This window comes from Equus caballus, chromosome 2, assembly GCF_041296265.1.
Source record: "Equus caballus isolate H_3958 breed thoroughbred chromosome 2, TB-T2T, whole genome shotgun sequence".
NCBI classification, from domain to species: domain Eukaryota; kingdom Metazoa; phylum Chordata; class Mammalia; order Perissodactyla; family Equidae; genus Equus; species Equus caballus.
Genome location: NC_091685.1, coordinates 30593210 through 30620337, shown reverse-complemented (window position 1 = coordinate 30620337; position 27128 = coordinate 30593210). Strand labels below are relative to the sequence as shown.

Genomic DNA, 27128 nt, shown 5'->3' with positions numbered 1-27128 from the left:
AGGCGCTCTCATCCACTGCTCAAGGTGGAGGGTCGTGGGAAGGGGAGGTGGGGAGCAGGCAGCATACATTGGTAAAACTTTTGTGCAAAGTGTTTGGAAATACGTGTACCCTGACATTCCTTTCCAGATAATAAAACTAAATTATCAAAACAGTTTCTATGAACAGCTAGATCAATGAAACAAAAGAAATAACCCAGAAATATCTATATACTGTCTCTATATATACTAAATTGTATATATACAAAGCAGTGGGTTAAATGGATTCTTGTTAGAATGTTAGATGTTAGAATCATTGGAAAAAGAATTTAAGTTAGAGTCTTACCTCGTATTTTTATACTAAAATAAATTTCAATTAAACTAAAGTGGTAAATGCAGAAGATAGAAGTCATCAAAAAGATGAAGGTCACTATTAATTAAATGTCAGCAAGGCGGAAAAGCAAGCGAAAAATTTATGAAGTAAATTATTGGTACATTTACATAAACAAAAATGTTTAAATGCTTGTATATCAAAAAAAAGAAAAATTCAAAAGGGAAATCACAAAATGAGAAAATTTCAGCAAATATAATAATCACAGGGTTACCATCTACAATGTATAAGCTGTTCTTATAACCATACAATGTTCATAGCTCAATAGAAGAATGGAGAAAGAATTTTGGCAGTTCTCAAATGAAGTACCCATGAAACATGTTCATCCTCTCCTGTAATCAAGATGCCATGGGGTTGTTTTTGCCTATCAAACAGGAAAGGCTTTTAAAATTAAACACAATACCCAATATTATTGAGGATGTGGTAAGACATACACTGAAGATGTGGGAGTGTATGGTTTGAAGAACCTTTCTGAAATGCATTTTGTCAATTTCCAATAAGGGTTTTTTTAAATGTTCATGCCTCTTTGCCTAGTAACCTCTTCTGGAAATCTATGCTAAGGAAATATCCATAAATGCAACAATATGTTTTTATATAAAGGTATCCATTGTATAGTTAATTATATAAGAGAAAATTCCAAAGAAATCTTGATTCCAACAATGAATGATTACATTAATAATAGAATACACACAATGCAATATTATGTAGCCATTAAAAGGCATATTTTAAAATAGTATTTTAAAACACAAGGAAATGCTTCCAATATAATGTTAACCAAAATAAATGGAAGATCCAAATTGAATGATTCCAATGATACCTAATCTTACAAAAAAAGATTGGAAGGGGGATGGCCCTGTGGCGCAGTGGTTAAGTTTGCTTTGGTGGCCCAGGGTTCGCCAGTTCAGATCTTGGACACGGACCTATACACCACTCGTCAGGCCATGCTGTGGTGGCATCCCACATAGAAGAACTAGAATGACCTACAACTAGGATATACAACTATGTACTGGGACTTTGGGGAGAAATAAAAAAAGAGGAAGATTGGCAACAGATGTTAGCTCAGGGCCAATCTTCCTCACCAAAAAAAAAAAAAAAAAAAAAGAATAAAAAAGATTGGAAGGAAATATATCAAATTATTGAATAGTGACTATCTCTAAACCATGAGGTTGTAAGTGATTTTAATTTTCTTATTTATCCTTTTGTTTTCAAGTGACCTATATAGGCCAACTCTAATTTTTATAATGATAAAATAAAAAAATATCAAAAATTGACATCACTCATCTCCCAACCAATGTTGAATGTGGTGCTGATAAGAAGTGTCACTCCTCCAGCGAGGGATTGGATCATGTGCAACTCACTTGTGGGGGAAGACTGATTTTCCAGGAGTGGGAGACAAATGAGGGTGTTACCAGGGAGGCAGGTTAACTTAAGGCTCTTAAAAAAAGGCTGTCATCTGTGAGGCAAATCCCATAGGAGATCTAGAGTATGTGGCAGATCATGAATTAAAATATCTAGTGCACCCAGATGCACAGTAATGAGCCGGGGTGGGGGTGGGGAGGGATCACTGGCAGGCAAGCTTCCATGTGCAGCCCTCTTCCTTTCTCACGCGCTCTCTCACAATCAGAAGCAGCTGTTTCCTCCCCTTCATCCTCTCTTCCACACTTATTGAGTACTTGCTGTATATCAGAACCAGATGTTGTTGTAGGAGCTGGGGATCTATCAGTGAACAGACTGCCCCCATGGAACTGATATTCTAGTTGGGGACTTAGGCATTACACAGTATTTGCATACTTATTCTCTTAATTACAATTGTGATATATGCTATGAAAAGTAGTACAGGAAACTGTGGGATCACTTAACAGGGTATATCAGTTGAGATTAGGTTTGGCTGCAACAGACATCTAACAATATAGAAGAATATTTCTCTCCCAAGTAAAGGCAGTCTGGATATAGGCAACCCAGGACTGGTATGGCAGCTCCAGTGTCACAAGGGATCCAGGTTTCTCATCTTTTTGATCCACCATCCCAGCATGTGGCTTCCATCTTTAAGGTTACCTCCTGCTCCAAAATGGCTGCTGGAGCTCCAGCCATCATATTTAATTGCAGGCTAGAAGAAGTAGGAACAGTAGAAGGGCAAAGGGTACCTCTCTCAGCTAAGTCAGCTTCCTTTTGCTCACATCTCACTAGGCAAAATTAAGTCATATCTCGCTGCAAGGGAGGCAGCACATTGCTGCCCTGAATAAAATTTACTTGTAAACTGATTATAAACCAACTAATGTTTACTGAGATCTGTAGTGTGTCTGGCACTTTATAAAAGAACCCTGCAAAGCAGGTATCATCAATGCCATTTAACAGATAAGAAAAGTAAGGTCCAGTGGGTTTAAAGAACTTGCTGGATGATCACACAACCAGTTAATTATGGAGCAGACCCCCTAAAGCTCATGCTCTTTCCAGTATATTTTGCTGTCTTCCCACCAGCAACTAAAAAATGAGTGAGAAGCAAGTTCCTCAGACTTGTCATTGGCTATATTTAAAGAAAGGCCACTTTTTTCCTATTTAAAAGCATTGATGCTATGCAGGCAATGAAAAGAACCGAGGTAGGTCTGTATAAGAGCAGGGCCTTGGTCTGTTCACTGCTATATTCCCAGTGCCTAGAACAGTGCCTGGCAAATAGCAAACATCCAATAAATATGTGTCAAATGTACAACATGGAAAGAACATTTCCATAACCCCTGAATGTGCCCTGTGTCCCTTTCCAATCAACCTCACCAGTCAGAAGCAGCCACTATTCTGATGCCTGTCAACATAGACTAGTTTTGCCTTGTCTTGAACTTCACATAAATGGAGTCATACATTTACAGCTGTGTGGTGTCTGACATCTCTTGCTCAACAATTTCTTTCAAGAATTATTTATGTTGTTAGGTGTATTAGTAGTTCGTTCTTTTTCATGACTGTGTAGTATTTCTCTGAATATGCCATAGTTTACCCATTCTTCTTTTGATGGACATATAGAACATTTCCAGTTTGGGGATATTATGAATAAAGATGTTAAGAGCATTCTTGCATGAGCCTTTTATGTATGTGTGTATATACATTTGCTTACATTTCTCTTGAGAAATCTATCTAGGAGTGGAATTTCTGGGTGGGTGTACATTTAGCTTGATAAAGTGGCAAACAATCGCCAAAAATGGTTGTATCCTTTTTCCCACCAGCAACATTTGAGTGTGAGAAAGATATCTTTTACCACTTCCCTTACTTCCATAGCACAAACCTAATAAAGACTTTTTAAAGTATTGACTTTTAAGTCCGCTCAAATAAAAACAACAAAATCTGAAATGAAATCATCTGTCTGGAAATTCTCCTGAAAGGCAAGAGATGAGCGGCTCAGGATCCATAGCATCATCTCACAGTTTCTACCGAGTTTTCCAGCAGAGCAAAATGCTTGTCAACCTTGCCACGACTTTCAATGGACTGAGTCCCAAGAGATCAGTTTCTCCCTCTCTTTTCCTCTCTGCCTGTAACTCAAACCTCACAGTGAGGAGCAAGGGAGGGTTAGAAATGTGAAACTGCATAAAGTTCATCAAACAAGTGTTTCTTACACACTGTGTGCCCAGAGCCTTGCTGGACATGATGGTAAAGAGGAAAGACGTGGAAGGTCCCCTTCGTGTTCTCCAGTTGCTCACAACCTAGTTGATGAACATGAGATGGCAGCTCTTCCTCTGTCCACCATGGAAAGACTGATGTTGTGCTGGATTCTGCCCTCTGCACTTTTTTGTGTTCTAGTCCACAGGGTCATCTCCTCTGAGCCCATGATTTCAACTACCCACCATGCCTCCCTCCCGAATCACTGCCTGATCTGAGCTCACTCTTGGGCTCCAGATCTGTCTTCCAACTGCTTCCTCCCTCAACTCCTCTCTAATGCTCATAACTCACATGTGATTCATCAGTAAATTTTGTTACCCTTGCCTTTAAAACAGAGCCAGGATCATGCTATTTTTCACAACTTCCTCCCTTATGACACTTGCCCAAGCCACTGTCATCTCTAGTCTTCAGTATTGCAACAGCTCTACCAAACCGGCATTGCTATCTTATTGCTCTTGCCTGCTCCTTACCATTTCCCTTTCTTTTGCTAATAGAAACTTGAATTGCTCTTGGTGAATGCAACCATGGGGTTCCAGCAAAAGGCTAACCTGAGGTGAGTTTGGGAAAGGTTATTTACAGATGTGTGGCTAGGGTTGAGGGACACAGAAGGAGTGAGGCTAGGGAGCCATTACCATATCTGGGCCAAGAGAAGGGAGACTTTAACATAACCAGACAGAGACCTGTATGAAGAGGGTCCCTTGCCGGAAGGCTCAGTGGATGTATGCAGCCAACCTGCAGTGACCTGGAAGGGAAGGGATGTGTGGAATAATTCCCTGACTCCATCCTCCTCCAACCCTCTGACCTCCTTCCAATGTCTTCTATTGGATAAATTCAACTGTGAGCCAGAGGATAAGGGACCCACAGAAGCAGTCCGTGCAGGTTGGCCTCCTGAGGCACAGATTAGGAAGGAAAAGGGTGGAGCATAGATCTCAATGAACCAACAGAAAACAACTTGCATGGGAAGTCACCTCTTCCCACTTCTTAGTCCATGAGATTTGAGAGCTGCCGACCACACCTCAGCTCTGGAGGGGGCACATGACCCAGGCCTGGGCTGTCCGAATATTCCACGCCCCTTCTCAAGAGAGTGGTTCACTGATGCACAAGTAACCCAGCTCATACCAACAAGATGCAATCCCACGACTTTTGTTGACAGCATCCAGGGAAAGAAACTCTGTCAGTAAGGATGTGATTTCAAGCTGTAAGCAGTCATTCTGCCGTCTCTCTGGGAAGGGCAGCCTGAGACTGAAAAGTCAACACAAAGGAAAACACAGTTAGGAAACGGAGAAGAAAGACTAAATCCTGATATCATAGTTTTAAGCCCCTGGATCCAGGCATGCCTGAAGCCCACAACTTTTCTGTTCATTTGTTTCTTAACCCAGTTTGATGTATTGCATGCAAAAAAAAAAAAAAAAGACTCTAATGATATTTAATACCTTAGCCCAAAGATCAACACGAAGGTATACCTATATGTCTCTTAATATGCTGTTATTATTACAGAATGCCCTTTCCATATTCTCTACCTAGAAAACTCCTACTCAAATAGCCTCTTAACTGTGACTCCTTCCCTCAGTTTTCCAGGTAGAACTGCTCCCTCTTTTCCTCTGCTCTGTCAGCATTTTGCAAATGCCTGTATTTGTGCAGGTATAAAACTGTATCACAATTAGTTGTTGGCTTATCCGTCTCCCCTATCTGTGAGCTCCTGGAGGGGTAGCTTTGTGTGGGCCTTACTCTCGCAAGCCAGTGCCCGGCGTAGGGCCTAAGACCTCAGGGAAACTCTGAGTGAGACAAGGCTAAGCCAGTCTTTCACGCTAGGACCCTGGAGGGCCATTTCTGTGGGAGCACGCATTATGGATCCTCAAGCGGAGCTACAGGGTGAACAATTCCAAACTCCTCGGACCTGAAAACTCAACTTTTTACCCAAGTTGCTGTGTTAGATGAATTTAGAGAAGAAACTTACTGAGGTTCTTAGGGTGACCTTGTTGAAAGAAGTGACTCTTCATAATATTTGTTAAATGAACGAAAGGGAAGCTCGTGGTTAGATCAAGGTGGGGAGCAGGGACAGCAGGGTTAGAAGCAGCACACATTACAGAAGCAACGAGCAGGAAGCAAGGGGGCGGGGATCCACCTGGTGCGTCTCTGCGATGGGCGCAGTGCCAGCTGTCAAAGAGTGATGGCGGCCATGATCCAACCCCGCTCCCTTAGTTTAGATCTAACGGAGATTGGGTGTCTTCCACACATTTGAATCCTTCTCCTGCCTGCGACCCAGGTGCTGAGTGCCTGACAACACTGCTTCCTTGGTTTCCACATTCAATTTGCTTCACTTTGCCTTCGGGGGCCACGCGCGGGTGAGCCAAGCTGATCTTCCAACTGCACACGCTGAAGACAAATTCCTTTCCTGCTCTCTGCCTCTGTTTCCCTCTCAGTGAGCTAAGGGAAGAGACAGTCTCCCTTCCAAGCTTGGCTCCGATGCCTTGTAAAAGTAATAATAATAAAATAAATATTAATATCTGCGCCTCAAAGCCCCAATCCTACCGCTGTAACTTTGGAAACTCATCGAACAGCTCAGGCCCTTGCTCTTCCTCTTTGTAAAATAAGCGTAATTATGCCCCCCGTGTCGCCAGGGCCTTCTAAGAGAATCAAGCAAGACGGTGCGTGAGGAGTGTTTTGTAAACGGAAAATAAAGCACTAAAAATATAAATATCACTATTGTACATAAGGTGAAGAGGAGGAGAGAAAGGAAGGGAGGAGAAGGTGGAGGGAGAGAGGAGGACGAGCAGCAGGAGGAGGCATCCCGGTTAAGAGCTCAGGATGAGCAGTCGCGCAGCCCGCGCTGCCTCCAGCTCAGCTCCCGACGAGCCGCCTCTCCTGCGGCCATTAAGCTCGTGGAAGCCCTCGTCCTCCATAAAAGGAGGAGAACATCCGGTTCGCCGGGAACCGCGAGGTCGAACGAGGTGAAGCACGCGGCGCAGTGTACACAGTCACCGGCCCCAGGAAATGTTCATGACGTTCCCACTAACTATTCTTGTGGGCGACATTAACGGGCTCAGCAGGAAAAGGAGATAAGCTGTCTCCGTTCCCGGTGGGTAGACGCCAAGGGGTGCTGCCGTCGGGGGTGCCTAAGAGCCCCGCCGCACGCGCTGGGAGCGCGCAAACCCAGCTGGGCGGGCCACGTGCGCGCGCCCCAACGCCGCGCGCGAGGGGCGGGGCCTTCCTGCCGCCGGCCGCCGGCCTCGGGCGCCTGCGCCGCGCGCTCCGCCGGGGAGGGGGCGGGGGGGGGTGGGGCGGGGCCGCGCGGCCCGGGAGCGCGCGCGCGACGCCGGCAGCCGGGCTGTGCCCTGTCGCCGCTCGCGGCCGCTCCCGCCGGCGTCGAGGGCGTGGCGGCCAGGCTGCGGGCGGCCGGCGCCGCTCCCACCGTGCCCCGCCCGCGCCCCGTCGCCCGCCGTCCGCCTCCAGGCGCGTCTCCCCGGCTCTGCTCGTCGCGGCGCCCGGTTCCGCGTAGCCCGTCGGGCCGCGCGGCCTCTCCCCTGCCCGCCCGCCGCGGCCAAGCGCGCAGGTGAGTCTCCCCTCCCCGGGGCGGGGCCGGCGCCCGGCTTCTCCGAGCGAGGCTGCAGCCGGCGCTGGGGCGGGGTGCGGGAAGTGAGAAGCGAGTAAATCAGTAACCGGGCTGCGGACGCCCAGGAGGGTGGGCGCTCCAGTGCCCGAGACCCTAGAGATGCTCTGGCGTCCTCGCCCCCCGCGGCCAGCCCGTCCCCGCCCGGCGCCTCCTCCGGCAGCTCTGGGGTGATGTTTTGGAAAACAAAACCAAGACGCTTGTTCTCCCCTCTTTTCTCTGGCTTTGTGAAAAGGTGACAGGCCTAGCCTGCTCCTGAAGGCGGGAAAGGTGCAGTGGGTCAAACGGGGCCGCGCAGAAGGTGGAAGCCCCTTCTTGCTCCCCGTCTCCCCGATGCCCGGGTAGCCGGCGCCGTCCTTACTCGCGAACTTCTTCAAACTTGTCTCTCCGCTCTCATCCGCTGCCTGGCAGAGCGGCAGCGTCTGGTGGCAGGTTGCTTTGTTCCAGCCTCCGTGCAAAATCTGCTCATCTCCTTCAGGGATTAGGAGTCTAGCGTAGGGAGCAGTTGAGATCCGTGTTTCAGATACGCACGAGGATTATTTGCTCCCTCTTAACTGAAAATGACCTGTCACGCCACATTGATTTGAACTTTTCGTAGAACTCTGCATTTCCTTGAAGTCTCGGATGTACTGTGTGGTAAGAGAAGCAACTGGCTTATTTGTAGCTGTGATTACATATGATTTAAAATAATTGAAGACTATTTCATTAGCTCTGGTTCAATATATTAAATTATAAAAACACAATATTGAGACTCAGGATATAGATGTTTGCACATCACACAAATTCGTACCTTTTGGTGGAGATTTTATATTGGTATTCTAGAAACGGACTTTTGATGCAGGAAGACAGTGAAAGGCCTGGAAACGGAGCGCCCCTTCTTTAGCCGTGCCATCAGCTTTGCATTTTACTGCGTGGGCAGCACCTTTTCTTTTTTAGTTTGGGAAGACATTTCAAAGCTTTTAGGGAAAACAAGATTTTTCCCACTATCGAATTGTAAAGCTTTTAGTAAACATGTGGATGTTAAAGGTTACAAATGAGAACAGATTTCGTATGGTGCTAGAGGAGTTGTTGATTGAAAAACTTAAGCAAAACATCCTGAAAAATAGTGTGATTTGGAAATCCATTAGGCAGTAGCCTGAGACATAATGGAAGCTCTAAAGTTCAATACCGTTTGTTATTTAGATCCCAAAAAACCGCAGAAGGTGGAGGTCAGACAGTGGCTTTCCGCTTTTCGCCTGGAATGTTGAGGTTATAGTGAGGGAAAATGAATTATATACAGCAAAACAAATAGCATCAGTCTTTAATATCTCTACTTCAATTAGTCTTTAAAACTTACTATTTTCATATGTTCTGACAGTTGAGTTTTTTGTTGTTTGTTTCTGTCCTCTCTCTAACAAATACCACTCCTCCTGGTGGAGAACTAAATATCAATAATTACAGCAGGACCAATTCTAGATTATCTGTGAAAAGAGGGCACAGGTCATTGAAACATACAAAATACAAAAATCTAATTTTATTTTATTTTTTACCACAGCTACTAAGAAGTAGTAAACTTCTCCCCCTGAGTGGTGAGCGAGGAGAGAGTGGAGGGTCAAGGGTTGCGTGATAGTTCATCAGAACCCCCACATTGACAGTCTTGAGGGTTTCTAAAAATTGGGTCCAAATTTATAATTTAGAAGTTTTTAAAAAGAATTTAGTAATTCGACGGCATCTGTGAGTATTTTCCGTATTTTATATATGAGAACAAACATAAAACAAAAAGCCGCGTGACTTTTCCAAGGTGATTCAGCAGGGCACTTGTCGAGCTGGAAAGGGGGCACTTGTTTGCTTCCAGTATCGCTCAGTAGCGTTTTGAACACATCAAAAAATAATGAAGTGCATCTAGCTAAGGTGTGTAAAGTATTCACCAAGTTGAAAAGCACATTACTTTGAAAAATTATTTTTTTAAAAATCCTAGAGGAGGGGGAATTTACCTTTTTCTGATCAGAACTTAAAATGCAAAATCAAATCCCCGCATTTGACATTTTGCCTTGAAGGATCAGTTTTGTCACAAGGCTTGTTGTAGCAGAGCAGATGGTCGTGCTACTTGGAGTTTTCCACTCGTTTGATGATTCCGTGAAGAAACAGTTTGCCAGAAGTCAGCCACAGCTACAGTTGTGCTGGAGATGATGCTAAATCCTGATTAGCATGGGCTGTTGCTTACAGAAGCTGGAGGATATTGGTTAGCCCTTTCTGTGGAACCAGTCAGTATTCCCCCGGGTTAGTAAACTGAGGGACGGCTCAGTTTGGTAACACTTGGGGTGGGACAGAGTTAGCAACAATTCCAGTAATAATAGCATAGAAACAATGTACTTTTGTAATTTTTTTCTTTGCCTTTGTAAAACTGATTTAGTTTTTTAAGTTCCAGCTATGTTACCTCATAAGATGATTTTCTTACACATGTGCTAGGATTGTCATTTCCACTGGCTGACTTTGATCATCCCTCTTTCTATTCAGATTTAACTGTATTTATGATCTCAGAAAATTATGAAATGGTTGACAAGTGTAGATGTAAGTTATATCCAAAAAATCTTGTGGCTTTGCCTTTGGCGAGAGAACCGTCATCTGAATGGTAATGTCTCTGAGCCTGGGCGCACTGCATTACAGCATAAAATTCTGTGAGGCCCATAAAAAAGGCCCTTCTTCAGCTAGCTTTCTGTTTTTAGATCTTTAAATGTTTCTATGCTGGGACCATATTATTACTGCTGCTGGTTGCCCATTTTATTGATACATCTGATGTTGAACAGTTTTCTTGAAATGTTACAAACTGTTAGTTTTATTTCTGTAGCCTTTTTGTTGCTTGGAATTAGATCATTTGAGTATATATTTTTCTCATTTTATTTTATTTTTTATTGTGGTAACATTGGTTTATAACGTTATAAATTTTGGGTGTATATCATATTTCGATTCCTGTATAGGTTACATCATGTTCACCTCCCAAAGAATAGTTACAATCCATCACTATACACATGCCTAGGCACCCCTTTTGCCCCCCTGCCTCCCCCTTCCCCTCTGGTAACCACCAGTCCAATCTCTGTCTCTCTGTGATTGTTGTTGTTTTTATCTTCTATTTATGAGTGAGATCATATGGTCTTTGACTTTCTCCCTCTGACTTATTTCACTTAGCATAATACACTCAAGGGCCATCCATGTTGTCACAAATGGCTGGATTTCTTCATTTCTTATGGCTGAGTAGTAGTCCATGATGTATGTATAGTACATCTTCTTTATCCATTTGTCCCTAGATGGACACCTTGGTTGCTTCCAAGTCTTGGCTATTGTGAATAATGCTGCGATGAACATAGGGCTGCATGTATTTTGACACATTCGTATTTTCATGTTCTTTGGGTAAATACCCAGCAGTGGAATAGCTGGGTCATATGGTAGTTCTAATTTTTTGAGGAAATCTCCGTACTGTTTATGTTCCATAGTGGCTGCTCCAGTTTGCATTTCCTGCCAGCAGTGTATGAGGGTTCCCTTCTCTCCACGTCCTCTCCAGCACTTGTCCTGTCTTGTTAATTGTAGCCATTCTGACAGGAGTAGGTGATACCTCATTGTAGTTTTGATTTGCATTTCCCTGATAGCTAATGATGTTGAACATCATCCCAGGTGCCTGTTGGCCATCTTTGTATCTTCTTTGGAGAAATGTCTGCTTAGATCTTTTGCCCATTTTTTAATTGCGTTGTTAGTTTTTTTGTTGTTGAAATGTATGAGTTCTTTATATATTTTGGATATTAACCCCTTATCTAATATATGGTTTGCAAATATCTTCTCCCAATTGTTAGGATGTCTTTCATTTTGTTAATGGTTTCCTTTGCTGTGCAGAAGCTTTTTAGTTTGATATAGTCCCATTTGTTTATTTTTTCTCTTGTTTCCCTTGCCCGGTCAGACATGGTACTTGAAAATATGCTGCTAAGACCAATGTCAAAGAGCATACTACCTATGTTTTCTTCTGGAAGTTTCATGGTTTCAGGTCTTACATTCGTCTTTAATCCATTTTGAGTTAATTTTTGTATATGGTGTAAGACAATGGTCTACTTTCATTCTTTTGCATGTGGCTGCCCAGTTTTCCCAGCACCATTTATTGAAGAGACTTTCCTTTCTCCGTTGTATGTTCTTGGCTCCCTTATCAAAAATTAGCTGTCCATCGATGTGTGGGTTTATTTCTGGGCTCTTGATTCTGTCCCGTTGATCTGTGTGTCTGTTTTTGTGCCAGTAGCATGCTGTTTTGGTTACTATAGCTTTGTAGTATATTTTGAAATCAGGGAGTGTGATACCTCCAGCTTTGTTCTTTTTTCTCAAGGTTCCTTTGGTTATTTGGGGTCTTTTGTTCCATATAAATTTCAGGATTCTTTGTTCTGTTTCTGTGAAAAATGTCATTGGAACTTTGATAAGGATTGCATTGAATCTGTAGATTACTTTAGGAAATATGGACATTTTAACTATGTTAATTCTTCCAATCTAAGAGCACGGAATATCTTTCCATTTCTTTGTGTCGTCTTCTGTTTCTTTCAGCAATTTTTTATAGTTTTCACTGTACAGACTTTTCACCTCTTTGGTTAAATTTATTCCGAGGTATTTTATTCTTTTTGTTGCCGTTGTAAATGGGATTGTATTCTTAATTTCTCTTTCTGCTACTTCATTGTTAGTGTATAGACATGCAACTGATTTTTGTGTGTTGGTTTTGTATCCTGCAACTTTACCATATTCATTTATTATTTCTAGAAGTTTTTTTGTGGATTCTTTTGGGTTTTCTATATATAAAATCATGTCATCTGCAGATAGTGACAGTTTCACTTCTTCCTTTCCAGTTTGGATCCGTTTTATTTCCTTTTCTTGCCTGGTTGCTCTGGCTAGGACTTCTAATACTGTGTTAAATAAGAGTGGTAAAAGTGGGCATCCTTGTCTGGCTCCTCTTCTCAGAGGGATAGCTTTCAGCTTTCCTCCATTGAGAATGATATTAGGTGTGGGTTTGTCATATATGACCTGTATTATGTTGAGGTACTTTCCTTCTATACCCATTGTATTCAGAGTTTTTATTGTAAATGGGTGCCATATCTTGTCAGATGCTTTCTCTGCATCTATTGAGACATGACATGTGATTTTTATTCTTCATTTTGTTAATGTGGTGTATCACATTGATTGATTTCTGGATGTTGAACATCTCTGCATCCTTGGAAAAAACCCCACATGATCATGGTGTATGATTGTTTTAGTGTATTGTTGCATTCGATTTGCTAGTATTTTGTTGAGGACTTGTGTTGTCCTTGTCTGGTTTTGGTATCTGTAATGTTGGCTTTGTAGAAGGAGTTAGGAAGCTTTCCCTCCTCGTCAGTTCTTCGGAAGAGTTTGAGAAGGATGGGTATTAAGTCTTCTTTGAATGTTCGTAGAATTCACCAGGGAAGCCGTCTGGTCCTGGACTTTTATTTTTGGGGAGGTTTTTGATTACTGTTTCGATCTCCTTACTGATCATTGGTCTATTGAAATTCTCTGTTTCTTCTTGATTCAGTTTGGAAGGTTGTATGGTTCTAAGAATTCATCCATTTCTTATAGATTATCCAGTTTGTTGGCATATAGCTTTTCATAGTATTCTCTTATAATCTTTTGTATTTCTTAGGCGTTTGTTGTAATTTCTCCTCTTTTGTTCTGATTTTATTTATTTGAGCCTTCTCTCTTTTTTGCTTGGTGAGTCTAGCTAAAGGTTTGTCAGTTTTGTTTACGTTTTCAAAAAACCAGCTCTTAGTTTCATTGGTTTTTTTCTATTATTTTTTTTAGTCTCTATTTCATTTATTTCTTCTCTGATTTTTATTATTTCCTTCCTTCTACTGATTTTGGTCTTTGTTCTTCTTTTTCTAGTTCCTTTAGGTACACTGTTGGATTGTTTATTTGAGATTTTTCTCATTTGTTGAGGTAGGCCTATATTGCTATAAAATTCCCTTTTAGAACCACTTTTGCTGTATCCTATAAATTTTGGCATGTTGTATTTTCATTTGTCTCCAGGTATTTTTGATTTCTCCTTTGATTTCTTCGTTGACCCAATCGTTGTTCAGTAGCATTTTGTTTACTCTCCACATATTTGTGGCTTTTCCAGTTTTCTTCTCATAGTTGATTTCTAGTTTTATACCTTTGTGGTCAGAAAAGATGCTTGGTATTATTTCAGTCTTCTTAAATTCATTGAGACTTGTTTTGTGGCCTAATATGTGATCTGTCCTGGAGAATGTTCCATGTTCATTTGAAAAGAATGTGTATTCTGTGGTTTGGGAATGGAATATTCTGTGTGTATCTCCTAAGTCCATCTGGTCTAATGTGTCGTTTAAGGTCAATGTTTCCTTATGTTTTAATGTTTTATGTTTCCAGTGTTTTACTATCAATTCCACTGATGGTTCTGATATTGAGGTCCTCTCTACCCAAAAATGCATTAACATAGATTGTGCTTATGTAAAAATAATTAGTTATTGAGCACTAACTATATGCAAAGCATTATTCTAAGCACTTAGCATATATTCTCTCATTTTTATAATCCTTGTAACATCCTTATTGGGTAAGGATTATTATTATCCCCATTTTATAGTTGAGGAAATAGAAAGGGAGGCAAAGTAAGTTACCTAATATATAGAACTGGGGGAGCCATAGTTTAAATTTAGAAAAGTCTGATTATGGAGCCTAAATCTTCCTGGGATATACTTAAAGACTGTTCAGACTTGTTGGCAGTTACTGTAATATTTCATTAATTCATCCTTTTAAAATGTATCAAAGGGGCCAGCCCAGTGGCACAGCAGTTAAGTGCGCATGTTCCACTTCAGTGGCCTGGGGTTTGCTAGTTTGGATCCCGGGTGCGGACATGGCACTGCTTGGCACGCCATGCTGGGGTAGGCATCCCACATATAAAGTAGAGGAAGATGGGCATGGATGTTAGCTCAGGGCCAGTCTTCCTCAGCAAAAAGAGGAGGATTGGCAGCAGTTAGCTCAGGGCTAATCTTCCTCAAAAAAAATAAATAAGTAAAAAATAAAAAAATAAACTGTATCAAAGATACAGTACTGTATAAGTGAAGAAAATGTAGCAATACTGTAAAGATTATTGAAATATCTTGGGGCAAAGGCAAATAATTTAACAATAATCTAAAGAAATTAAAGAGAAAATAGCTATAAAGGACTTTATTGGGATAAATGACAAAATTTGAACATAGATTCTGATTTAGACAATAGTTTATCACTGTTAAATTTCCTGGTTTTGGTCATTAGCCTGTGGGTTAGGTAAGAAAATGATCTTGTTCTTACACGTTGACATATTTGGAAATAAAGGGGGCACACTCAACTTACTCTCAATGGTTCAGGGGAAAAAAGTATGTGTATAAAAATAAAGAGAGAATGATTTAAAAATGGGCAAAAATGTAAGTAATTGGTAACTGGGTAGAGAGTATACAGAAATTCCTTGTACTATTCTTACAAATTTTCTGTTTGAAATTTTTTTTAATTGAAGTAACGTTGATTTATAACATTATATAAGTTTCAAGTGTACATCATTATATTTCGACTTCTGAGTAGACTATATCGTGTTCACCACCCGAAGACTAATTAGCATCCAACTGTTTGAAATTATGTCAAAAGAAAAAGTTACCCAAAAATGAAGGTAGAAAACAGGAAATGAAGGTGTAACATTCTAAGAATTTTTTTTTTAAGTCAGGTGAAGGATTGTTTCCTGTGCTCTGATTTTTTTTTTCTTTTTAGGTGTTGGAGGAAGGAACTTGAAGCAAACAAAAAAATCTTATCAAAAGTAGCTTGACTTTCTCAAATTTCAAAATCTAGCCATTGAGAGCTCCCCAACTCTCCAACCTCTAAAAAACCAGGCACAATATTTCCTTCACCTCTTTTTAATAGGTTGAGGGAGGGAAGATATTAAAAACATTAGTGCCTCTAAGAGATAAGGTGGAAAGACAATCCTCTTTAGGTGATATTCAAAGTTAATTTGGGTTGATTATATCATTTCCCTGCCTAAACCCTCAAGGGCCTGCTGATATTGACTGGTTTTTATGTCAGAACTCTGAAATGCTATTTTCAAGGCAGCGTGGCCCGTCCTTGCCTTTCTGACTTTGTCTCGAGCACTCCTGCCACACAGACCACATGACCTCTGTGCATACTGATCCTTGTGTCTTCCCGCCTTTGTCCATGAACTGTTGGCTCTGCCCGGGACATACACCCTTCTTTTCCTGCTGAAATTCTGTTCATCCCTTAAGTCTCACCATAACATCCTCTGGGAAGCTGTCTCTAATCTCGTGCAGAATTAAATTTTCCTTTGTCTGTGCTGCCATATCAGTGGGGTAAACACAATGCTATCTGCCTTCATTCAGCAATCTTTATTAAGCATGTATTGTGAGCTAGAAGCGACCAGGGACTGGGGAATCAAAGACACTCATGGTCTGGTGCTAGGAGTGATTTGTAAACAAATAAGCCTAAGGATGTAACAGAGAAATGAAGAAACTGCTGTGAAAGCTGTGAACTCCACCTGACAACTTAGTTTTGAAGAAAAGGTTACAAGCCACAGTGAGATACCATTTCCCCCTACCAGGCCCCTTCCAGGTTGGAGATTTCCAGCACAATAATCTAATTAAAAGAATAAGTTTAAAACAATTGTCGTACCTCTGGGCTACCCAGATAGATATATACAGTAGAAAGCTAAAAATATAAATTTAGAATGCAGGAGGGAGAGGTTGAGTCTGGATATAGAAATCAGAGAGATCAGTGATTTTCAGTGTGCGTAGGCAGGAAAGACCCAGCGCAGATCAGAATCTCTTGGGGTCATGTACTTTTTCCAAACTGCCCATCCCCTTCATTGCCCAGGATTCTGTTCTTGCTTCCCCCTCAAATTTAGTGACGTCCTTCCCAGCTTAAGAATCATTGTGTGAAACGAGAAGCGGTATTGATGCACACATGTTGTGCGTGCAAACCACAGGGAAGCAGGAAACAAATTTGAGAAGCACTGGTGGTTAAGTAGTTAAATGCTTCGGTGTGGAGAAAACCACTCAGTAAGAGTAAGATGGGGAAGAGGGTGGAGATGAAACCTCATAGATGAAGTTGTAAAGCGTGAGTGGAGAAAGGAGTTGGCGACAAAGACAGTTGGTGAGGAAGGAGACCGAGAAGGCGGGGAGGTCCAAGCGTGAACAGGTGTGTGGCGGGGTCTGGTGCTGCAGACGGAGGCTGAGGCCCGAAGTGAGGTTCGAGTATGAGGAAGCCGTTGCTGTTCACAGAGGGCAGTTTCAGCCAAAAGACAGTGGCGGGAGGCCAGCCGCACTGAGTTCAGAAGTGACTAGCGTTGAGGAAGTGGACACAGCAAGTACAGATGACTCTTTCCAGGAAGCTGGTAGGAAAGGTAAGGAGAGACAGAGAGAGGAAGGTAGAATCCAAATGGAAGTTTTCTGGGTTTTTTCCCCCCGATTGGGGCGGGGAATCTTCCAATAGGTACGTTTACTGAGGAGAAGGAACAGGTGGAGGAGGAGGAATTGAAAGTATAGGAGCCCAGGTAATGGGACAAGATCCTCTTGGAATGGTTAGTATTGTTGAGAAGAAGACATGCTTGCTTTGGTGGGAGCTCCTTGAGGGTAGGAAGCATTTCTTATTCATCTAATATCCCCCAATACCTGGCAGGCAATAGGCATGCAAGAAAATGTTTGTAAAAATGAGTAAAGATTTTACTTTTTAGAATGAGTCTTTCCTGATTGATGTAGTAGAATAACGATGAAAAAAAACCTGCTATTTTTATCCTGCCATTAACATTTTGCAATGTATTCTATATATAAGCAGTATATTCACAGCCTTGTGTTCCTTGAAATAAAAGGGAAATCACAAATTAGGTAATATTTAGATAGTAATAATCACAGTCACTTAATTTTTCTGTGCCTGATGGGTATTTCTTAAACCCTGTTTCAGCATCTTGGAATATGTCTTGCTCGAGGCATGATGCTTGGTGGGTGTAGGGTGCAGTGCATCGGAGGAGACAGACATGCACGTAAACTGTCCCCATAAGACAGCCTCGGTTCCTTTATTTAACAGAGGAACGCTGTCGGCTCTGTGCACTGGGGTTAAAATTGTTGATTTTTAAAAGTTCAGAAAAACGGTATCTTTTTGATTGTCACATGTCAAGTTTTGCCTACTGTAAATATTTCCTGCATTAACAAAGACTGCCTTTGTAGAGGGCTTTTGGTTCTGGGTAACTTAATTCTTTATGGGTATATTCTAAAAGAACAAATTGGCTAAGAAAGGTAGAGTCAGCGCCTCGCAGGGCGTATTTCACAGTGCAGATGGTGACTGAGTCTGTGTGGGTTTTATTCTGCTCTGCCAGTTTCAGCGTCGAGGACCTAAAACCCAAAACAAATCTGTGAAGGCAGTTCTGGTTCACATTTTCCTTCCTACTGCTTGTAAACTCGTGTACATATTGATGTTATCTCATTTTGTACTATCCTTTTCTCCCCCCAGTTTTACTAGAAAACTTTCTGCCTTTTTTTGTGATACATCATTGCCAGTGAAATACATAAAGTATGCTAAGCAAATCAAATTAGTATATATAGAGCTGGTGTATGAGGACTGTAATGAGTTGATTTGGATGCTGATTTATCTTTCCTGAGTAAACTTGCTTCATTTGGTGAACTGCTGTCTCGAGAATTGATCGGAACAGGACGTGGCTTCAGTCTTCTCTCTCTTGTTTTCTCTTTTAACAGTAGATGCCTGGTAGACATCTTAGAACTTTAAAAACAGAGAAGACCTGCTTTTAGGGGAAAATTCTGAGGGACACTATGAAATCTTGGAATGACAGCCAGTCCGATCTCTGCAGCAGTGACCAAGAAGAGGAAGAAGAGATGGTTTTTGGTGAAAATGAAGATGATTTGGAGGAGATGATGGATTTAAGTGACCTGCCTACCTCGCTTTTTGCTTGCAGCGTCCATGAAGCAGTGTTTGAGGTGCAAGAGCAGAAGGTAGGCACGCATCCCGCCTTTGCCGACCTTTGGGGGTGTGTTGAATGTGTGTGGATTTGAGGAAACAGGGTAGATGGCTCTTTTGCAAAGTTTGTTGCTGGTCCATGTACAGAAAATGCACGTCAACCTTTAGACGTTGCTGCTGCATTTTTATGGTGTTTTATGAGGGTATCAGTCTGCAACAGATAGAAAGTATTTAAAAACTAGTTCTTTCCCACAAATATTTCAAGAAGCTCTGGTTTGTGGTGAACTCTGAGTCAAGTCTTATTAAATCTATTCCTTTATTTGTTCATTCACTTTTAGAGCCTGTTCTTCAAGATTAAAGAAAAAGCTGGTGCTATTTAGCCTGGCTTCCTATGACTTGGGTAGATTCACAAAAGAAGGAATATTGTAAGCCTTTTTCTGGGGCTAGTTACCTAATTAGACTATCTGTGATTTCATTGTAACAGAATTGTTAATATTTCTTGTATTACTTTCTACAACTTGACTGGGGAAAAATGATTGAGTTTATTTTTTAAAGGTTACTCTCCTTCGGTTCATTTATTATTTACCTGGAAAGAAAGAGGTTTTGTGTGCGTGGTTTTTGTTTCCATCCTGACCTCAAAAAAGCCTCTAAGTCTTAGTCCTAAAGAAGTAAAATATTGCTGCCATTGATATAAATTTTGCATGTTCTGAGACTTTTTCTCAAAATACCATCACCAGCCTTTTCATTTTCTGTCCGTGCACTCAAAGTATTTTCCTTCCACTGCCTCTCGTGGAGCAGAACTTGGTATGTTTGACTCAGTACATACTTGAGCACCTCCAGTGTGTAAGGCACCGTGCCGGCTGCTTCAGGCACAGAGCAGGAATTAAGCAGCTTCTGCCTCAGACAGTTTGCAGTCGAGATGATAAGTAATTTGATGGAAGATGGAAGACTACTGACTCTGGAGACACATTGAGGTGTCAAGGGGAGAGAGGATCACAGCCGGCTGGAATGGAAGAGCTTCCGGGGCAATGGCATTGGAGAAGAGCTGTGGAGTTGGGGAAGAGTTCGGCAGGGAAGGGAGAAGGATTTACAGCCAGAGGGAGCAGAATGAGCAAAAGAGCGGAATCAGGAGAGCGTGGACCACTTCAGAGAGGAGCCTGCAGTTCTGTGTGGCTGGTACATAGGTGAAATGTAGCCCAAGTCAGAAGAAATGAGGCTGGGAAGGTGAGTGTGGGGCGTCCTGCAGAGCTCAAGAGCTTGCCCTTCTGTGGTCGTCTTCTGAGCACAGGAGTGACGATCAGAATTACGTGTTCGTGTGATCAACTGACAACGTGGGAAGCACAGAGTGGTGGAAGGAGAGCCAGAAGCAGGGAGCCCGTTGGTTCGGATGCTGTTGCAGTAAACCTGCCTGGAGATGCTGAAGACCAGAAGTGGAGCAAGGGAGAGGGATGACAGTGCCAGTTTTGTATCTTTTGGGTTTCTTTTCATTTACAAACACTATTTTCTTTCCCAAATTCAGTCGTAATATAAAAATTTTGAACTCATTCTTCCTAACTTTCTTAGACTTTATAAGAGCTCTACGTTTTCGTATAATAAATAATTACAGTAACTTTGTTATTGTGAGAAACTGCATGTATTACTAGTTTATCTTAAAATTATGTTGATAAGAATTCTTTAAGAAACCTCACAATCTTATCTGTTCCAACTTTTTCTTTTTTAACTTGCCAAAGTGGTGAATTCTTGTTGGTTTTCATTTTAAAAACCATTTGGGGTTATGTCTAGCCTAAATTTATATTGGAGATCATATCAGCAGAAATTCTAGTAGTTCAGTGCACCTCACGTTATATAGGATTCTTGGTTATAGTAAATTTTATATAAAAGCCTTAGAGGTAGTATCCAAAACTGTAAAGTATAAAATGTTTATGTAATAAAATTATATGTGGCTCATCAATTGGATATAAAATGTGGGAGACTCAAATGTTTCCTTTACATTTTTATTCTCACTATCAGTGTCTTATTTTGCTTTCGTTTCTCCTGGAATAACGTCTTTATGCAGGCCATCCACATGCGTACAAAAATCAAAGCAAAACAAACCATTTCTGATGGATTATACACAGAATAATCCTGATTGCAATTAAGTGTTTTATTTTCAAAAGAATTTTAGTTTTATTTCTTGACTTGAAAAGGTTTTTGTCTTTATAACTTTATAATTCTTGCAGGAGTTTTACCCTCTTCTGAATAGTGGACTAAATAGCACAGGCACCGTTTTCATGTGAAGGTGGATTGTCAGTTCCGATCTCTAGATTTTGGCTCTACAAAATCAGTATTTCTTGAAAATAGTGTATGTGAGGTCGGAGGGCAGTGAAGAGTAGAATAAACTGTAAGAAAAATACACCGAAGAAGAGGCTTATCTTTTGTTTCCGTGTCTGCACCCACATGGTTGCGAGTTTTCTGCACATGCCCAGCTGGTCCAAGCTCCCTCAGGGACACTGCAGGCTTAGGACCTAATTTTTCTATAGCAGATTTGCATTTCTCCTAGTGTGATTTTATTTACTTGTTTGTTGTTTTCAACTCCAGTTGTCCCTTTCTTGAAATAAGGAAAAATTAAGCAGGCTTCTGATTTGAACGTGAGAGGTTTTTAAAATACAGTCTGGGTTTTATAGTGTAAGAAATAGGACTGTGTCTTCTTTCTGCTTCAGGTTTGTGTGTCTGTGGGAACTCAGTAAATGTTAATGCAAAGCAGTGTCGTGGGTGGGACTGACTTTATAAAGGACTGCACATGGCTTTTGGATTACAGTCCCTTCACGTACTGCCCTTTGTATATAAAACTGTTTCTGCTCACCCGCTCACCATCCGACATTTGGTTTGAGTTGTTCTCTAATGATAATGGTTGGGGTATGGTGAGAAATCTCTCCCTGCTCTCCTGGTCCTGCTTTTCCGTCAGTGACACTTAGCATCTACTAGAGTTCCCAGTACAGCGTAACACCTGTTAAATGTTGAATGACTGGATTCTTTGAGATGGCTGTTGACGGTTAGTGATGCAGAAACAGAATTCTGAGCTGAGTGAGATGAAATAGTGCATAGAAGATTTAATCTGAAATTAGGATCTCAGATACACTGGCCCACATTCTTTCGGGGTCTGTGTAATCACATGCACAATATACATCTTCCTATCAAGGATTTCGTTCTACACCCTCAATTTAAAGAAGAATAGGAAATATTTTTTAAGAAAAGCAGATGATATTTGGGAGTTAACTGAATGAGCTGATTCTCTGGTTTCCAGACTAAATCAGCTGTGGGGTGTTCTGACACAACCTTCAATCCAAAAGAAGTGAAATCCTTTGAGGAATGTGATTTGTTTTAAATTTGGGAATTGAACAAAGGGATTCAGTGGAAGAAGGTTTCTGTTATGGTGAACTGTTCTTAACAGTGCCTTGAACATAATGTTACGGTAAATATTTATTTAATTGAATCTATAGCGCCATTCTGGCCAAGAATTGGTAAAATTTAGTTAACTTCAAGGCTAGATTAAATGCTGGAGAATCATAAACCTTTAGAGCTAGAAGAAATCCTAGTCAACTCTCTATTTTGTCCCGTAGACTCAGAGTAATAGAGCTTGCTTTAGAACCCATTTTTCACTTGTACACTGAAAACTACAAAACATTGCTGGAAGAAATTAAAGACGACACAAATTAGTGGAAAGTCTTCCATGGAATGGAAGACCTAATATTGTTAAGGTGTCAGTACTACTGAAAACGATCCACAGATTCAGTGAGATCCCTACGAAAATCCCAATAGCGTGTCTTGCAGAAATAGAAAAAACATCCTAAAATTCATATGGAATCTCAAGGGACCCCACCCAGCCAAAACAATGCTGAAAAAGATGAAAGTTGGAGAACTCACACTTCCTGATTTCAAAATTTAATACAAAGCTACAGTGATGAAAACAATGTGGTACTTATATGGCAATTATATCTCAGTAAAAAACAACGATGATGACAAAAAGGAACCTCCCTATGTGGTACTGGCATAAAGACAGACATTTTGACCAAAGGAATAGAACAGAGAGCCCAAAAATGAACCCTTGCATATATGGTCAGTGATTTTCAACAGAGGTGCCAAGACCATTCAGTGGACAAAGGACAGTCTTTTCAACAAATGGTTGAAAACAGGAAATCAACATGCAAGGGAATGAAGTTGGAGCCTTACTTGACATCATATACAAAAATTATTTCAAAATGGATCAAAGGCCTAAATGTAAGAGCTAAAACTATAAAAAACAGCGAAAAAATTCTTGACGTTAGATTTGGCAATAATTTCTTGGATATGACACCAAAAGCACAGGTAACAATAGGAAAAAATAGATAAATTGGACTTCATCAATAATAAAAATGTATGCATCAAAGGACAATATCTACAGAGTAAAAAAGGCAACCTACCGAATGGGAGAAATGTTTTTAAATCGTATGTCTGATAGGGGATTAATATACAGAATATATAAATAACTTCTAAAACTCAACAACAATAGAAACAAACAACCCAGTTGAAAATGGGCAAACGACTTGAATAGATATTTCTCCAAAGAAGATATGTAAATTGCCAATAAGCACATGAGAAGATGCTCAACATCACTAATAATTAGGAAATACAAATCAAAATCACAGTGAGATACCACCTCACACCCATTAGGGTGGCTGTTATAAAAACAGAAAACAAGCGTTAACAAGGATATAGAGAAATTGGAGTGTTTGTGCAATGCTGGTGGGAATATAAAATGGTGCAACTGCTGTGGAAAACAGTATGACAGTTCCTCAAAAAATTACACATAAAATCCAGAAATTCTGCTTCTAGGTATGTACAGAAAAGAATTGAAAGCAGGGACTCAGATTGTACACCAATATTCATAGCAGCATTATTCACAGTAGCCAAAAAGTGGAAACAACCCAAGTGTCTGTTTATGGGTACATAAACAAAATGAGGTGTAAACATAGAATGGAATATTATTCAGCCTTAAAAAGGAATGAAATTCTGATGTGTGCTACAATATGGATGAACCTTGGAAGATATTATGCTGAGTAAAATAAGCCAGACATGAGGACAAATACTGTATGACTCCACTTAGAGGTGCCTGGAGTAGTGGGATTCGTAGAGACAGAAGGTAGAATGGTGGTTGCCAGGGGCTGGGGGAGGGAGAATGGAGAGTTAGAGTTTAATGGGTGCAGAGTTTTAATTTGGCACGATGAAAAAGTTCTGGAGATGGATAGTGGTGATGCACAGCAGCATGAATATCCTTAATGCCACTGAATTAAAAATGGTTAAAATGGTAAATTTTGTGTTTTGTATATTTTGCCACAATAGAAAAAATACCAAAAAAGAACCCATTTTTCTTGGGTTTAGCAATATTTGTAAACATAGATGTGTATATGTATTGGACACCTCTTTTGCCCCACTTTCCATCCTCCTGGCCCACCGTTTCCCTCCAGCTGTTGCTAGAGCGCCCAGCTGTGGGCAGATCTACCCTCACAGCAGCTGGCCCCCACTGCACTTTGGATATCTCGCTTTTTGTCCCAGCATTTCTTTGCTGCCTGGTGAAGTTGCTCGGCCATATTGGTGGAGACACAGATGTGGAAGTCTGGGGGAGTTAGCATTCCATAGGGCAACCCTTGACCAGTGGGGGACCAAAGCCAGAGAATAAGTCCCCCTTTTCTGACACTGAAACCCACAATCCTGAGGCAGATTCTCACTGGCTCCTTAGGGTTCCTAGGACGACCAAGCCCCAGTTGCCCACAGAGGTGACCAGCTTGATGACAGAACCTGGAAGGAAGAAGGACTGGCCTGCCTTCCTTCTCTGTTTCCCTGTTTCCCTGTTCCCTCTCTTGCCCCGTGGGGTCACTTCCTGTGTGTGTGTCCTTGCCTTGGCTTCTGCTTTCCCAAGGAGCCCACGGGGAGACAGGTGAATAACTTCCAAGTTTGGTTATTCCTCTTGTGTGAAGACACTATCCCATGCTCTCAACAAGAAGAAAGAACTTTTAGGTTATGTGAAAAGGAGAGAGACTAATATACAGAACGCTCAGGTATCCACCCAATTTAGCAAATAAAATGTTACTAATACAGTTGAACCCCCTGAGTCTCCTCCCAGAGACAACCATTATCCTGAACTCAGTGTTTATCATTTCCCATGCAATTTTAACTTTTTTTGGGTTGAACCATATGAAATTGCTGTATTTGTGGGTCAAAATCTTCAAATATCGGCATTTCTTGTGGTTCAGCCTAGTGCTGTGTGTATGTACATACACCATTTTTAAAATTTTTCTCTATTTGCAGTTGACGTGATTGTCTATCTAGAAAGGAATCTACATAAAAGCTGTTAGAACTAATAAGTGAGTTTAGGAAGGTTACGGGACACGGGTAATATACAAAGTCAACTGTATGTCTATACACTAGTACCAGAAACTGTGAAATACTTAAGTATAAATCTAACAAAATATGTGTAGGATCTGTACACTGAAAACTGTAAAGCGCTGATGAAATATGTAGATAGTATTTTACATCATTTTAAATTTTATATAAATAGCATAATTGTAAAAGTTCTTTTTTTGCTCCACATTATATCTGTAAGACTAATCCATGTTGAAATGTGTGTTCAGTTTCACTTGTAAAAGGTATCCTATTTTACATATATACTATAATGTATTTGCCCATTCTTGTTATTGGACGTTCACGTTATTTTTTCTTTTAAGATTTTTTTTTTCCTTTTTTTTCTCCCAAAGCCCCCAGTACATAGTTGTGTATTTTTAGTTGTAGGTCCTTCTAGTTGTGGCATGTGGGGTGCCACCTCAGCATGGCCTGATGAGTGGTGCCATGTCCACACCCAGGATTCGAACGGACGAAACACTGGGCCGCATGCAGCGGAGCACGTGAACTTAACCACTTGGCCACGGGGCCGGCCCCCATTTAGGTTTTTTTTTTTTTTTTTTTTAAGATTTTATTTTTTCCTTTTTCTCCCCAAAGCCCCCCCGGTACATAGTTGTGTATTCTTCGTTGTGGGTTCTTCTAGCTGTGGCATGTGGGACGCCGCCTCAGCGTGGTCCGATGAGCAGTGCCATGTCCGCGCCCAGGATTCGAACCAACGAAACACTGGGCCGCCTGCAGCGGAGCGCGCGAACTTAACCACTCGGCCACGGGGCCAGCCCCCCCCATTTAGGTTATTTTTGATACGTCGCTGTTGCAACAGTGATGCTGTAAATGTTCTGTCCGTGTCCTGTATATGTCGTGGGGTAGGTTGGGTCTCAGAGTATGTAACCAGGAATGATACTGCTGGCTTGTGAGGCTGCCCTTCTTCGATCTTGGCAGATAACTCCAAGAGTCCGTGAGGCTGCTGCCCCTGTTTGCATCCCTCTCAGCCGTCTATGAGAGTTCCCATTGCTCCATAGCATCATCAACACTGTATATTTTCAGAATTTATATTTTTTGCCAGTCTGGTGAACATTAACATTTGTATTACTTTTTAATGCACTTTTGGGTAAACTATCAGTGAACACTTCGCAAACTTATCACTTGGTGGAGGACCAGCTTTTTCTCCCACATGTCACAGACTGATGCTTTTGTCAAACGCAATAGGAATGTCACAGCAATGTAACTTGCTAAAACACTTGTAAACACTCCCTCTCCTTTTCTGTACCGAACCTTGTCATGGACTGGTATCAAAGTTCATGGGCTAGTAGCACTGGGTCCTCAGACCACACCACAGTATATATAACATTTAGGGATTTTCAAGTATCTTACAAGATTTTGAAATGAAAAAACCATCTTCACTTACCTTCAATTCTATTGTAGCTTCCATTGTGAATATTTTGTCTCAAAAACAAGAGTTAAAAAGGATTTTGGGTCATTTAGTTAGGTAGGTAGGTATTCTAGTTATCAGCAATATTGAGATATCACTGAATAATAAGGTTGGCAGTCATGTTCTTAGAGATCTTTGGTTTACACATTACACGCCCCATCTTGATTCATGTTCAGTAAGGATATAGTGAGCATTATGCCACAGTTACAAGTTCCAGGGAGACCATGGTGGACAAGATGAAGTGCCAGCCCTTCTAGAACATAGAGTGAGAAAGATAGTTGACATGCAAATAAATGAATAAGAAGTTCAGATAATAACAAGTACTGTGAAGAAAATGGTAGAGGGATAGAGAGCGACTTGATGAGTGGCAGTTTTATTTAGAGAGGTCAGGGAAGGCCTGTCTGAAGAAGCAGCATTTGATTAGACCTGAGTAATGAGAAAGAACCAGAAGAATACTTAATAATCCTCAGCTTCCTATAATTTAATTGAAATTTATCCTAAAATAATTTAAATAACTTTTCCCTAATGTGTGCATATAGTCAAAATGGCTTATAATTTTTTTATCTTTGTCAAAGTGCATAATGGCACCTAGCCTGCGTCAAAGCTTTTTTTCCCCAATAATCTCAGTTTCAATTGGAAAAGATCTGCTACTCCCCAAATCAAGGTAGGAGTCAAAGCTCTTAATTTCTAAGAAA

At 41.1% G+C, this 27128-nt stretch overlaps 1 protein-coding gene and 1 long non-coding RNA gene across 6 annotated transcripts in view; one reads left to right on the top strand and one right to left on the bottom strand.

Moving 5' to 3' along the window:
- Positions 1–436: 436 nt before the first annotated feature.
- Positions 437–7158, bottom strand: LOC138923208 (uncharacterized). Its single transcript, XR_011436511.1, has 2 exons — positions 6135–7158; positions 437–5251 (listed from the first exon to the last, which is right to left on the bottom strand). It is a non-coding gene; the product is annotated as an uncharacterized lncRNA (long non-coding RNA).
- A 134-nt stretch (positions 7159–7292) lies between these two features.
- The window catches only part of RCAN3 (RCAN family member 3), a 41620-nt gene continuing 21784 nt past the window's right edge, over positions 7293–27128 (top strand). The window contains exons 1-2 of one of the 5 annotated variants that reach the window (XM_023635494.2): positions 7293–7562; positions 18371–18625. In XM_023635494.2, coding sequence (XP_023491262.1) covers positions 18446–18625 — 180 coding nt within the window. In that variant the 5' untranslated portion in view covers positions 7293–7562; positions 18371–18445. Of the gene's footprint in view, positions 7563–7590; positions 8256–16691; positions 17026–18370; positions 18626–27128 lie in introns of those variants that run through there. The other 4 variants (XM_070251255.1, XM_014737384.3, XM_005607346.4 and 1 more) reach the window with 4 other exon arrangements.